Raw genomic sequence first — 13262 nt, forward strand, 5'->3', positions numbered from 1 at the left:
CAGACTCCAACAGGGAAATCCTTTGTCAGTGGTGTGAGATGAATTCACAGTGTAACTTAAAATTTAGAAGATGTTGCTCTCTGAACACATTTTCTTCAGTAAATCTGTTTAAGAAAACTTTGCTTTGATGGGTGGATTTGTCCTCTGTGACAGCTACTTAAAATGTGACTTTACTGGACACTGTCAGTGTCTAAACTGCTTTCAATCTATTATTGTTTATATTAAATGCAACTTGAGCAGAGCTGCTCTTTCTAGTAAGAATTTGTAATAATTTACATGTCATTCACTTCAGCATTCCTCATACTTGGCTATGTTAGTTTACTTCATTCTTAAAGCATCCTTTGTGCTTTTGTAAAACACTGTGTGAGTGTGAGCGTTTTGCATAGTGAAAAGGGCAGTTGGCTGAGCAAAATAAGCCTCTAGCATTCATGAGTAAGAGGACCCTGGTTTAAAGGACAGAATTTCAGATCAAAACCTTTTACGCTTTTGAAGGCAAATGAATAGGCACAGCTTACAGAAGCATTTCTAGTAAGTTAATAAGCAGTTAAGCTGGGCTTGTGGGCAAAAGGTAATCAATTTGATTAATTCAGTCTTCTACCTAAAGAATAATGATGGTGTCACTTGCATGGATACATAATTTGTGAAAGATGCATGCTAATCCTGAGCAGTAACTGAAACAACAGGCCTACCAAGGTACTTGGATTAGCAAGTGCTGATGTACAGGATTTTTGTGACAGAGAAACAGTGGTGGACCAGGGAGGCACACCTTATGTGGGCAGTTTTGATGCAAGGGTGAAAAGCAACTAATAGCTTATCAACAAGCTTCAGCTAGGTTAGTTTCACTTACTGTAGTTCTTAAGGTGCTCCATGCAGGTTTTTCTATGTTGGAGAATGCCTAAGAACCATACAACAGACACCTTTCACTTGTGTGCCAGGCATAAGAAAGTGGAAACATTCCCTTTCTGTAGGCAATTCCCTTCAAGACTCCCTTTCAAGATGTTTAACATACACAGACTAAAAATCCACTTTCAAACAAACAGAAGTGATCAGTGCTGTGTCTGGCAGCCATCATTGTTCTTGCACTGCAAAGATTCAGCTGACAGAGTCTTCATTTCCTGTTTCATCATCAAGGAGCGGTGCTGCATCAGCAGGGTCTCTGTCCTCCTGCTCCACAGGTGCTCCCTTTCTTGTTCTGTTCAGTGTCCCACCCTAGAAATTCAAAGAAGCAATTAATGACAAAAAGGATATTGTTCTTCCTGTACACATATATTACTACAGCTGTGGCCCGGCCCTTCCCCTCATCTTCTTGCAAAAAAATACAGCCACCAATAGCTTGATACAGGGTAAGACTACTATGCACTGCACCAGTATTTTAGCAGATAGTTCTCTTTTTATGAGTCCAATTTTTATGTCAGAGGAATTACTTATATATATACACAACAGCTATTACATCAATAAAAGTAACTCGGTGAGGCAAGGCTGTTCTTCACCTTTTATCACACTTACCTGTTTCTTGTCCACAGCATTGAGGCTAACAGAGGCAACAATGCATGCGACAGTGTTTGCCAACATAAAGATCATCATCTGTTGCCAGTGCCACAGGGGGATCTTTAATTCACTAGAAAAGGCCAAAACAGGATAGAACAACCAGCCACTTGAAGATATTTAAGGCACCTCTATAGTTCCTTGCAGCATCAGGTTGCAAAGATGCTGATTTCCGTTCACACCGCTCCACTAAAGCACTGCTGATGTCTCTGCTTGAAAAAAAAAGAAAAAGCATTCTCACCTGGACTTTGTTCCTAGAATGTGTCCAACAATCAGATTCGAAAGGCCAACTCCAGTCATCTGCACAGAAGTTGCAAGCCCCATAGCTGTCCCTAAAGTTGCCTGGGGGACCACAAGAGGTATGGATGGCCACATACTAGCCTGGTGGGAGTAATGAGAAGAGGAATTAACTCAAAGCCTTATTTAAAGGTGTTAGATTGTCATTGGTTTAAAAAGAATTATTCCCACTAAATAAACATTTATACTTTCTCTTCAAAAACATCTGATGTTTATCCGGCCCAGCCTATTGGCTGGTTCTAGACTGTTCCCCACCACGCTGTATCAAATGGTCCCTTACTCTGCTTTGCATTTTGTTCCATATTGATTCTTTGGGGTTATTTGGTACTAACCAAAGTCTTCAGGATTGGGGAGCCAATGACTTCAAACTGTGGCTGCTAAACCTGCTCATCAGGACACACGGGCAGTGACATATGCCATCCAGGATGTAGACAGAATACAGCCACAAAACACTCAACTGCAGCAGTGCGGTTGTGAACTTACAGCAGCAAAGGAGTAAGTAATCCCCAACCAGATGGTAGAGACTAATGGAGGAACAAACGTAAATGCCAGGAGAGTGAAGACCGGCAGAGTCAACGCAGCACAGCCAACAGCAAAGATGCCTCTCAGTCCAATGTAGTCCTGGTAAAGGAAACAAACAGAAGGCCTCTTACAAGGAATCCGTGCTTCCCACAGATCCTGGTGACATGAGCAGCTGCGCAAAAGTGGACTGGCATGAGTGGCAGTAACATGTAATTTTCTAGTTGTTGATATTGTAGCAGACTAGTTATTACTAGTTCCTCCTGCATACTCCTGAACTGAGACTGAAATGCTTGTCAGAGAATCAGTGTCCAGTATTCATATGAAATGGCAGGCTTTAATAAAGGGAGAGGAAAAACACAGCATTACGCCCTGACTATTATGGAAATAACGAAGGGAAGAGTTTGACAAAACAGGGACTGGTTACATGCAAGTTGTCCTTTCCCATCTACTTGCAAAGCTTATCCTGATCCTTTCTGTTCCAGTCTCAGACTTCTCAAAACATACAGCCACTTGCCATGGTTTGATGCTACTGTAGCGTAATTAAGGGACAGAGGGAAGAACAGGTTAACATTATTTCTTGCAATTTAATTCAGACTAAAGTGCATCTCGCAGTTTGCAAGGAATTAAAGGACTGCTTGTTCAGCAACAACAAGCTAAATTCTGGTTGAAGGGGTTGCAACAAAGGCAAAAAATTAGGAAAAAGTTATCAGCAAGCACTTCTGGGTTTGCGTACTCACAATTAGTATGCCAACTGCTGCAGAGAGAACGAGGGAGCTGTCGTACACTGCCCCAGCAATATAAGCAGCTGCCTGCTGACTGTAACCAGAATATTTATCCTGGATAAACTTGCTAAAAATAAAACGAAAGGGGGAGGGGGGAATTCCATGATTAGGATTCTTGATCTGGTTATTTTGACAGAAAGTAAGTCTGAGCACAAACATACAGACAGGAAGGGTTTTAATGAGGGGGCTTGTAAACAAGTTTGATTCCATCTGGTTTGTAGTGCCAAGCCTTTGTTGTCTTATTTTCTCTTTAATTGGTTCACGCCATAGAGAAGCTGGTAGCTTAAATGCCCGCTTTCAAGACACTTCTGCAAGTGCAGAGTAAAACTGCAGGTTAAAGTTGGGCATATGTTCAATTACATCGGCACAGCTCACAAGCAGCAATTTGCCATCACCTGTCCAAAACATACAGATAGATTTTTTCACATTCTCTTTGAAGAGACAGAAAGCATTATCAATCCAAGGGTGAGAGTGCTCAGGGGCAGGAAAAATATTTTAAAATAATCCAGCAGCAAAGATCAGCATTTAAATTGAACACCTGCGTTTTAGAAGTACTAGGAATTCCCCCTTGGCATCTTTAAGGAGACTTCTCGTTAAAGCAGAAAACATACAAACCAAGTTTTATTTTCATTGTCAGAAGTCAGCCTTTCACCTTTGTCAGGGATATGCAAACATGGCATTAAAACTTACTCAAATTCTTTACAGAATTTACAGTCATACAGTTGTAACAGCTTAGAAAGGCTAGTTTATTTAGAGATCTTGTAGCTTCTTAAACCTGGTTTGGCTACTTGCATGGCTACCTACCATTAGTAATAATAAGCCTTTACAGCTTGTGTTGTCAGCAAGGTATGAAACAAGACACTGTTACCTGAAGATTTACTGCAACAGAATTTGCCAAAGAGCAGTGGCCTTGGGACCATTATTTTTCCAACTGTGAAGTATCATAGCATTTTTTTGCAAGAAAAGACGTGTGAAACATGACTTGGTGCCTGAACTTTTGCTCCACAGGGAGCAAAAAAAAAAAAAATTCTGCAGGGAGGCAGAATTGCAGAAATGAGGATTCTGTGTGATCAACAGACACTGTTTTCAGTTAAAATGAGAGGGCAACTGATAGAAAACCCATCTCATCAAGGCCTTGACGATCTTTGCCATCTTGAATGTCTTTATTTTACTAATAAGAGGTCACTTGTACATTTGTTATGACAATGTTGATGCCATTTCTTCACTCCTGATTTCACAGTGGCTTACCATACATCACTAATGAAATACTACCAAAATAATTTTCTTTTTTTTTTCTGCAGGCCTTTACTAATATAAAAGTTCATACTCATTATGTGGTAGAAGCCGCATCATCCATAAGCAGGAAAAAAGCAGCAAAATGACAAGTCTGTGGCAGACCCCAGTCCCAATTTAGTTGGGCAGGTTGCTTCTTTGTTTTAAGCAAATGAAGGCATAAAAAAGGAAGTCTGCAAGCCTTGCACTGGGATGCAAAGGCTTCCTCACAAGTGCAGGGTGCTGCAAACTTAGCTTTGTTCCAAACACAGCAGGCAACATGCAGGAACCGCAGGACAGAACTGCCCAAGGCCTGTGAAGCTAACACCCCACCCAGTTCAAAAGACAGCTACTTTGTTGGGCTACCAAAAAGGTGAAATGTCTAATGGGCTATCTTTTAAATAAACTATTTCTTCCCCTCCTCCCAAATCCTTCTGATCCTCCTTTAGCACTGTTCCAAGCTTTAAATATTGGATGAATCATTTCCCTTTAAGTTATTTTTGCTTTCCTTCAGAAGCCTCCCTCACCTTTGAAGGGAAAGAAAGGTCAAAGAACTCTCATATTCTTTAACTAAGTGTTAAAGGCATGTTTCTCCATGTTTCATGGGTGGAAGGAAAAAGCATATTACCCCCGTATATCCCAGTCCACTAAAAATTGAGGGCCTGCAGGGTTCCGATAGGCTTGTATCAGTCAGCAGGACTACATCCATAGAGCAATACCTGGCATCCGCCACAAAGGGGAAGAGTCCATTGTAGAAGAACATGATGGTGAGGACCAGGAGCCAGTAGCGAAGGGGAAGTTGCCAGATGTCCTGAATGCACTGCAAAGATAAGATATGCCCTCACTCTCCATGAAATAGTCTTCAGCTTCACATTAATGTCACTTTCTCCAAGCCATTGAAGGTCACAAAAAATTTAAGAACAGCAGGTAAAAGGGAGTTGAAAAGCAGCTCATGTACCTCAGCGAAATTTGGCATGTGCTGTATCCAAAGCATTCCTTCCTTAACACTATTCAGTAAAGAAAACAAAAAAAACTTTCTTATTTTTATAAAGGTTATGTCTGCAAGACGCTATTCTAAGCAGGCTCTATTAAGAGCCTACTGCAAAACCTTAAGTGCAACACAGTGGAAAGATACAGTATAAACAGGAGTCACAACACTGAGATACAGAAACCAGTAAGAATACTGTCATGAGAAGCAAGCTGTCTAATAGATTTAAGTGCCATAAAAACGGCAACCTATTGCCTGTAACGCTTGTCCTTAGACAGAAGAATGCAAGGAGGAATGGAAGATAAGGGCTGGCAGAAGATAGTTCAGTACTGACCAGATCAGCTATTTTCTATCATGGATCCTGTGAGCTAGAAAGCAGTTCCAGAGAGAGGCTACTATCTAGTTTTATGCACAAAATCCTCCTCTGAGCCACCTACAGTCAAGAAGTAACTGGCTCAGAAAAGTTATGCTGTTCAGATTGCTAACTCAGCTCTCTGGAAGGCTGCAAATACATAGACTCTGAACAGAAAATTTAGACATTGGTGGCTTGCAGATGCAATATCCTCAGATGTACCTGAAGAGCTAATCTGCAAGATTTAACCAAGTAGGTGTTAATGCCCTCTTCTGGCCAGGACCAGCTCTTACTACTGCAGGCTTCCCTGCACTGCAAAAGCAGTGCTCATGCACCCCAGGCTTTCAAGATTGAGATGGAAAAGCTGTCTGTGCACCACATACCACTTTTCTGGATTCTTGATGGATAACCCCATCCAAGCCCAGTTGCTTCATGCCCACTTTATCTAGTATGCTGACTGTGAGGGCTGAAACAAAACCAAGCACATAGAGCAGGGTACCTGGAAAAGACACAAGAGGTGTCAGAAATTCCTCAGTGTGGAGAGCGCTGAATGACAAAACCAACAGCATGTAATACGCAGCATTCTCCATGACTCCTGCTCCTGGCTTCTCTTAACATTAACAGCCTTCCCTACTGCAGCCATACAGTAGGACCATTTACCTCTGACCACCCAGTCAGAGTCCTTGAGGTCTTTGCCCACTAAACTTCCAATGCACTGCAGAATTGCCAGAAGCCAATGAAACTGAAGCCCCACCTGTCTCTAAAGACAGACACTTTGTTGGACTACGGCCAGAATGCCTTCTAAACTGCAGCAGGCCTATGCATAACAAACGCAAGGTTAAAACAAGCCAAACATTAAGAAACTTCCGTGGTCCCATGAGCAGGAGAGGTATCACACACGGGCTGGTACTGGAAGCCAAATTACACCTCTTCATTTCTGTGACCTACTGCAGTTACTACAGCAATCTGACCTGTTAGCACACTCGGCCCCAGAGAAGGCAGTCAGATCATGCTGGGTATGCCAGAAGCAAGTTTGGCAACGGGCATCTGCTGCAGACATCCTTCTCTCAGAAAGAGATCTGTATCCGTTTCATTTTCCAAAGAGCCAAAACAATCTCTGTGATGCATACACACTGTCCCTTCACGGGCTACTGAAGTCACTGTGCTGTGCTTGCAAATGCTGCCTGAGCATGAAACTAATGGTGTCAGATGGGATGCAACATGCCATGCCTATCCCAATTTCCTCTCTGAGAGCTAGAATCAGAGGAGAGCAACGGGTTTCAATTTCTGCAAGAGATTTATCTCACATATGCATCCTCTTTTCCATGGGTAATGGCCCATAGTGTTTTGTTGTTTGGGAAATACCACTTTCCTATAATCGCTGATTCTTTGTACACAAAGGATGCCCTGAGGCAGGTCTCCTTAACATCACCATTCCAGCACACTAGAGTACCTGAGTGCCACTACTTAACCGCACTGTGAAACACATCATCCCTTCCACTAGTGACAGATCCCATCTCACTGCACCAAAGAGAGGACAGAAACTCAAATCTTCTAAAGATATGAGCCCTAGAACAGATTCACACTAAGAAACATGTAATTCAGATTCTGCTTCTCACAGTAATTTAAACCTACAGTTTTGCTCAGTCCACATGCAAGGCATCTTATGCTGAGACCAATACAGATACTACTACAGAACCAGCAAGTTCTGCTAGATAACATACAGAACAAACGCATTAGATTCCTTTTCTGTTTCACTCTGAAGTTTCCATTCCATGGGAGTAAACCTACATTAAGTACTGACTACCTGTGACTACAGATGTTAAAATATCTCAAGAAAACCGCAGACAAAACTGTCAGGCTGACACTACAGCTTTAGAGAGGGTTTTCAGGCATCAGTGAAGAAAACACCACTCCACTGCATACCGAAAGCAACAGGAAGAACTGGAAAATAATGTGCCTCCTGCCACTAACTTCACTATCTCTTTCAGGTACTTTTCAGAACTGGACAAAACAGGCTAGCCTCAGGTCTAGAAAACAAAAGGCCAAGTCACCAAAGAAACTCACCTCCCCAGAGCGTCCACTGCATTCCAAATTTTGTCTCAAACTGCTGGGTGAAGAAGAAGTTGAGGACACTCTCAAGACGGGAGAAAGACAGAGTCAGCCCAAATGCCAGTGGCAGTTCCTTCCCCTTGAACCAGAAGGCTGTGATACGATTCTGCACAACTTGGAGAAGACAAAAATCCTCTCTTGAATAGACAGATTTGGCCAAGAGCATTGCACAGAAGCAACAAACACAGCCTCTTAAGCTAGAGTGCTTGAGCTGGGGTAAGAGACCACTATGCATCCTAAGTGGAGGTAGCACATGTCAACTTCACAGTCCACTTTAAAACGTACTAAATCATGCTGGGACGTGGAAGGTGACTTATCCCTCAAATAAGGCAAGCAAAAATAATCCCAAAGACATAGCAATCACATTTCAGTCCCCACCCTTGGGAGGACAATCTTGTTAGAGGGGAAGACTTTTAAACATTTCGGCACACATTAAATCCATGCAACCCTTCAAGGTGCAGTGCTCTTCTGTTAGCGACGTAGGTTCCTGGTGCAGAGCAGGTAAAGTTGACTGGTTAGACTAGGGTCTAGGAGGCAAAATAAAAATGTATCATGACCTTGTGGTCATGAGGCATAATTAAGAATGTGAATTCCTTACTAGTAAGTGACCCATTCCCAGAGCCAAAGAGCAGTCTTCCTGTTAGCATCATTGGAAGGAGGTATGGCGACCCCTTGAAATGTGAGCCTAGAGCAAATATTGATGATCCCAGCACAGTCAGAAGAGAGAAAACAAAGACACCAACTAGGGAAAAACAGAAAAAAAAATACACAAACCTCAACAGACATCAGGACAAAAGCATTCTTTGTCCAAAAGCAAAAGAGCAACCTCAAAACACGCCAGTAAACCTGTGGGCTTCCATCAGTTTACCCTCATTATTTTAATTTTGTAAAGACTGGTCTCTTTATAAAATGACCTGGGAATCCTCAAAATAATGATATTATCATGGTGGAAGGTTACAGAGGCAGAATAAGTCAGATAGAGGATTCTGAACTCTAGAGAGTCCCTGTTCCTGTCCTGAGCTCCACTACAGACTATGGCCTAGAGCAAGTGATCTCCTCTGTGCCTCTGTTACCTCATCTGTAAAATGTTTACCTCTGTGACACAGAGAGAGAGCATAACTGCATTTGCTGGGACTGCTGGGTCTTAGATTATGGCATACACCAGAACAAATGTCAGAGCAGGGAAAAGAACACTACTTTTATCAGTTTGTCCCATCGAAAACAGACAACTATTCCCTGTTACATGCGTGTCAGAGGAAAGCACGTTTACTGCACTGCTGTGTAAATGCAGGTAAGTCAGTGGTCAAAGGATGACAACGTCTCAGGTGCCTTCATGGAGCTACTCAACTAACCGTCACGCACTCTGCACACAGAGCCGGCCCTCCTTTCCCATCCCTCTGTGATCTTACTGAAGTAGAACCTTTGATGATCCCTTTGCACTGAAAGAATAGCCTGAAATCCCACTTCAGTATAAGAATAAATTAATCGATCCTCAGAACTTACAGCTATTTCCTAGTTTATCAATCAGGAATCCAGCCAGAATAACCACTACTGCATTTCTAGGAGAAAACAAGAACAGAAACATTTGTGTCTTGCTGCTGGGAAGCAACCAGCAAACTACCCTGCCTCCCCAAAGCAAGAGAAAAGTGACTTACGTCCAAGCATAGATTGCGTACAACAAATTGTATTGTGCAGGTGTCATTCCCAAGCCTTCAACACAGTCCAGCGTGCTATTATGCCTGGTGCTGTTATGATGGGTTCCATTGGAGCAGGTCAAGTTCTGCAAAACAAGTCACAGAGCCTGTGTTAGGCAGCAGACACAAATGAAAACCCATCTATTCCTTTAAAAATGAAGTTAAGTTCTTGCCTACTAGATTTCTATTTCTCCTACTCAGTTCCCACTTCCATGACCAGGAATTAGAGGACTTGTGTCTTCTCCCAGGAAGCCAGCTCTTGCCAAATGAGAAATGACTGGCCATGGGCATGTCATGTCTTCCCTTTCCTGTTCTGTGGCAGTAATGGCAGGGGCTCAGCACTTTTATACACATTTCAGTCTAAAAGAAAAGCCAGGAGACTGTACCATGAGATTTATTTGATCCCTTAGTTTCTGGGCTATAGTTTAGCTTGATCTGACTCTTCATACGGTACTATAAAGTCTTGAACAGTGTGTAAATATGAAACTTAGCAGTAGTCCATATTAATTCACAGCTATAAAGCATTTGCTGAACAGTAGGAAACTGGTAGTCCTAGCATGATTTAATAATGTCGGTTTTGCTACTGAAAAGCAACATCTCTTCAACACCGTATGATCAGGAAGAAACCCTAGATCTTCCAACTACTAAAAATCTACCCGCATTAGGAAATGGACACTAGGTCTTCCACACCAGTAGGCACAAGCTTAATGTCTTGAATAAGCACAAGGAAAGTGTGATTTTAACCACATGATTTTATATAGCCATCATATTTACAAACTCCTCAGATCTGCTGTAGTAGAAGCATCCAAAGCTGCGGGGAAGCAGTTCTCTACAACAAAGTGTTTCCACTGCAAGCACTAGTCTTAGATGCTCCGACTACCACTGTACCACTTGTGTAAGGCAGGTAGAGGCTAAATTCGCCAGAGTAAAAATATGATGAGAGTGTAAACAGATAAAAACACTGTGTCCTGGTTTTGGCTAGGATAGAGTTAATTTTCTTCCTAGTAGCTGGCATAGTGCTGTGTTTTGGATTTAGTATGAAAATAATGTTGATAACACACTGATGTTTTAGTTGTTACTAAGCAGTGCTTACACTAGTCAAGGACTTCTTCAGCTTCCCATGCTCTGCCAGGTGCACAAGAAACTGGGAAGGGGCACAGCCAAGATCGTTGATCCAAACTGACCAAAGGGCTATTGCATACCATATGACGTCATGCTCAGTATATAAATTGGGGGGAGTTGCCCGGGGGGCAGCAGTCGCTGCTCAGAAACTGGCTGGGCGTCAGTCAGCGGGTGGTGAGCAATTGCATCACTTTTTTTTCCTTGGATTTTGTTTCTCTTGTTCTCCTTTTCATTACAATTTTTATTACTACTATTATTATTATTTTATTTCAATTATTAAACTGTTCTTATCTCAACCCACGAGTTTTCTTACTTTTGCCCTTCTGATTCTCTCCCCCATCCCACTGCAGGGGAGGGTGAGCAAGTGGCTGTGCGGTGCTTAGCTGCCAACAGGGGCTAAACCACAACAACTGTTTGCACAGTACCTAACACAGAAAAATATGGCTTGGTTTCACTACCCTATAAAGTTACCTAGGTAACAAAATATGACATAACCTTTCCTTTACTCCATAAATAAATGACTCTTCTCCCACAGACCTGCAGAAGTTGTGGAGGATGAAGGAATAAATACTGACCTATTTTTTTTTCTTTTTACTCCTGTTTGCAATGACAAACTGCACCAAATTTAGCCTGGAGTTCACTGTCTGAATGTTATGGATTAACTGCATTTAAAAAAAAAAAGAAGTTACATGCAAGCTATATATATTTCTGCCCTTGTTATTGAAGCAGGCAAAGAACAGGACAGAGATTCCCAGCCTACACATACTAATCTACCAGCAGATGACACACAAGTAAAATCATCTCTCAAAAGACATGAAACAAATGTAATAATGACAGGTAAATGAGTCAAGTAAGAATCTGTCAGGTATTCAGGAATTCAGGTAAGAAGTTTGGGACTCCGGCATCCCTGAAGAAATCCCAGAAATCAACTGGGCTATCAGTCTGAACCTTGAACAACATTTTCTAGCATTTAAGAATACGACTAGTTTTTAGATGACAGAGTCCTCCTGTGATCTCCCTGCACCACTCTGTCTTTCAGGTAGCAAACAAACGTGTGATGCGATACCTGCAGTATCAGGAGGTTTGGATTTGAAGACCCAGAAAGTCTTTTCTAGTCTCCTATCTCCAACATTGCTAGTCTTCCAGTCCAGTGTACGTAATAAGGGTCAATACGTGCAGAGTGGCACAAATGCCGTTCGAACTCTGAACTTGATTAAGTGTAGCAAACAGTCATTTGGAAAGAGGACTGACAATCATTGAGCAAGGTTTTAGATTTCCAGTTCTCCAGGCAGTAGTGATAACTCAAACCCCTAATGGCTTGTCCTGGCTTCATACAACTTCTTCACAGCAAACATGCCAGTAACAACCCTTCACCCCCAGCATCTGCAACATAAGACCTTGGAGCACAACTCCTATACTGACACCATAAGAAAAGGTTTTGAAACTGTACTGGTGACCAAGGCCTCTGTTTTGCTGGTTCTGCCTTTTTTTGCCCGCCCTGCTGCAGCGCCGCGGCCCGGATGAACGCCCAGCACTTACCCCCTGGAACTGCTCCTGCAGGACGCTGGGGATGTCGAAGCAGAAGTAGGAGCCGAAGGTGAGGAGGCAGTTGAAGAGGAGCACCGCGAACCTGTAGGAGGCTGTAGGGCAGAGAGGACCTACCTCACCCTTCACCTCACCTCACCTCACCTCACCTCACCTCACCTCACCTCACCTCACCGCACGGCACGGCACGGCACGGCACGGCACGGCACGGCCCCACCGAGCGAGCCCCCAGCTGCGGCTCGGCCAGCTGGGCCCAGCCGGGTCCAGGGGTGCGGGTCCCGCAGGCAGTGGTGGGACGAGGCCAGATCCACAGCCGCCTTCAAGGCCCGCACCCCGGGGCCGTGCCTCCCCTCCGCCCCGCCGACACTCACCCCGCTCCGCCGCCACCGCCATGCCTCAGCCCGCGCCTCCCCGCGGCAGCTGCGCCGGCCCCCCGCCTCGGGCCCCGCCCCGCCCCGCCCCTCTCGCGGGCCGCCCGCAGCGGGAGCACGGGCCTGGCGCTGCGGGAGCCTCCGCCGGTCTTCGGGTTGAGGCCGCGGTTGAGCCAGAGCTGGAAAGGGTTGAAAGGAATCTGAAGGGAAAGGATCCGATTTGAAAAGCAGCGTGATAAACTGGAGGAGTTATCCTCAGTTAAAAAGAGGAAATTTAGTAAAGAGAATTAAAACTAGTGCACAGAAAAGGAAGAAGTCTGATGGGTAAATACAAGATGTGGGATAGCTGACTAGGGAACAGCAGCACAGAAGAAAATGGTTTGTAATGCATCATAAACTGAATCAGGAGTCAAAAATGTGATGTTTTGGGTGAAAAAAATGGCGTATCTTTTAGGATGTGTTAATAGAACTGTGTCATGTAAGAAATGGGGAAAGAGAGTGGTTATTTAAGTTAGTAGACAGTACTGCACAAGAACAGATAGAGAGAAAACAGCCAAGCATAAATTGGAGGTTCCTAGTCACCACAAGAGCAGGGTCCTGGTAATGAAAAGAATAAAAACAAGGACAGAAGAAGGAGAAAAAAAAAAAAAAACACAAAAA

At 43.4% G+C, this 13262-nt stretch overlaps 1 protein-coding gene across 1 annotated transcript; it reads right to left on the reverse strand.

Annotated features, from left to right (window-relative positions):
* Positions 1-1021: 1021 nt before the first annotated feature.
* LOC104037491 (lysosomal dipeptide transporter MFSD1-like) lies at positions 1022-12625 on the reverse strand. The gene is made up of 13 exons (XM_075718980.1): positions 12603-12625; positions 12226-12326; positions 9526-9650; positions 9374-9429; positions 8469-8612; positions 7826-7984; positions 6142-6257; positions 5138-5238; positions 3102-3213; positions 2326-2463; positions 1787-1926; positions 1507-1618; positions 1022-1209 (listed from the first exon to the last, which is right to left on the reverse strand). The coding sequence occupies exons 1-13, from the start codon at positions 12622-12624 to the stop codon at positions 1093-1095; spliced, it is 1443 nt and encodes a 480-aa protein (XP_075575095.1). The 5' UTR covers position 12625; the 3' UTR covers positions 1022-1092.
* Between the last annotated feature and the right edge of the window lie 637 nt (positions 12626-13262).

Source organism: Pelecanus crispus, chromosome 11, assembly GCF_030463565.1.
Source record: "Pelecanus crispus isolate bPelCri1 chromosome 11, bPelCri1.pri, whole genome shotgun sequence".
Lineage (NCBI taxonomy): Eukaryota > Metazoa > Chordata > Aves > Pelecaniformes > Pelecanidae > Pelecanus > Pelecanus crispus.

Excerpts from the sequence above, each read along its gene's own strand:
- LOC104037491 (XM_075718980.1), bottom strand. The coding sequence starts at position 12,624 with ATGGCGGTGGCGGCGGAGCGGG. Across the intron at positions 7,985-8,468 it reads TGGGAATGGGTCACTTACTA|TTGTGCAGAATCGTATCACA; the intron begins GTAAGGAATTCA and ends GTCTTCTCCAAG. Across the intron at positions 1,619-1,786 it reads ATTCTAGGAACAAAGTCCAG|TGAATTAAAGATCCCCCTGT; the intron begins GTGAGAATGCTT and ends GGCCTTTTCTAG.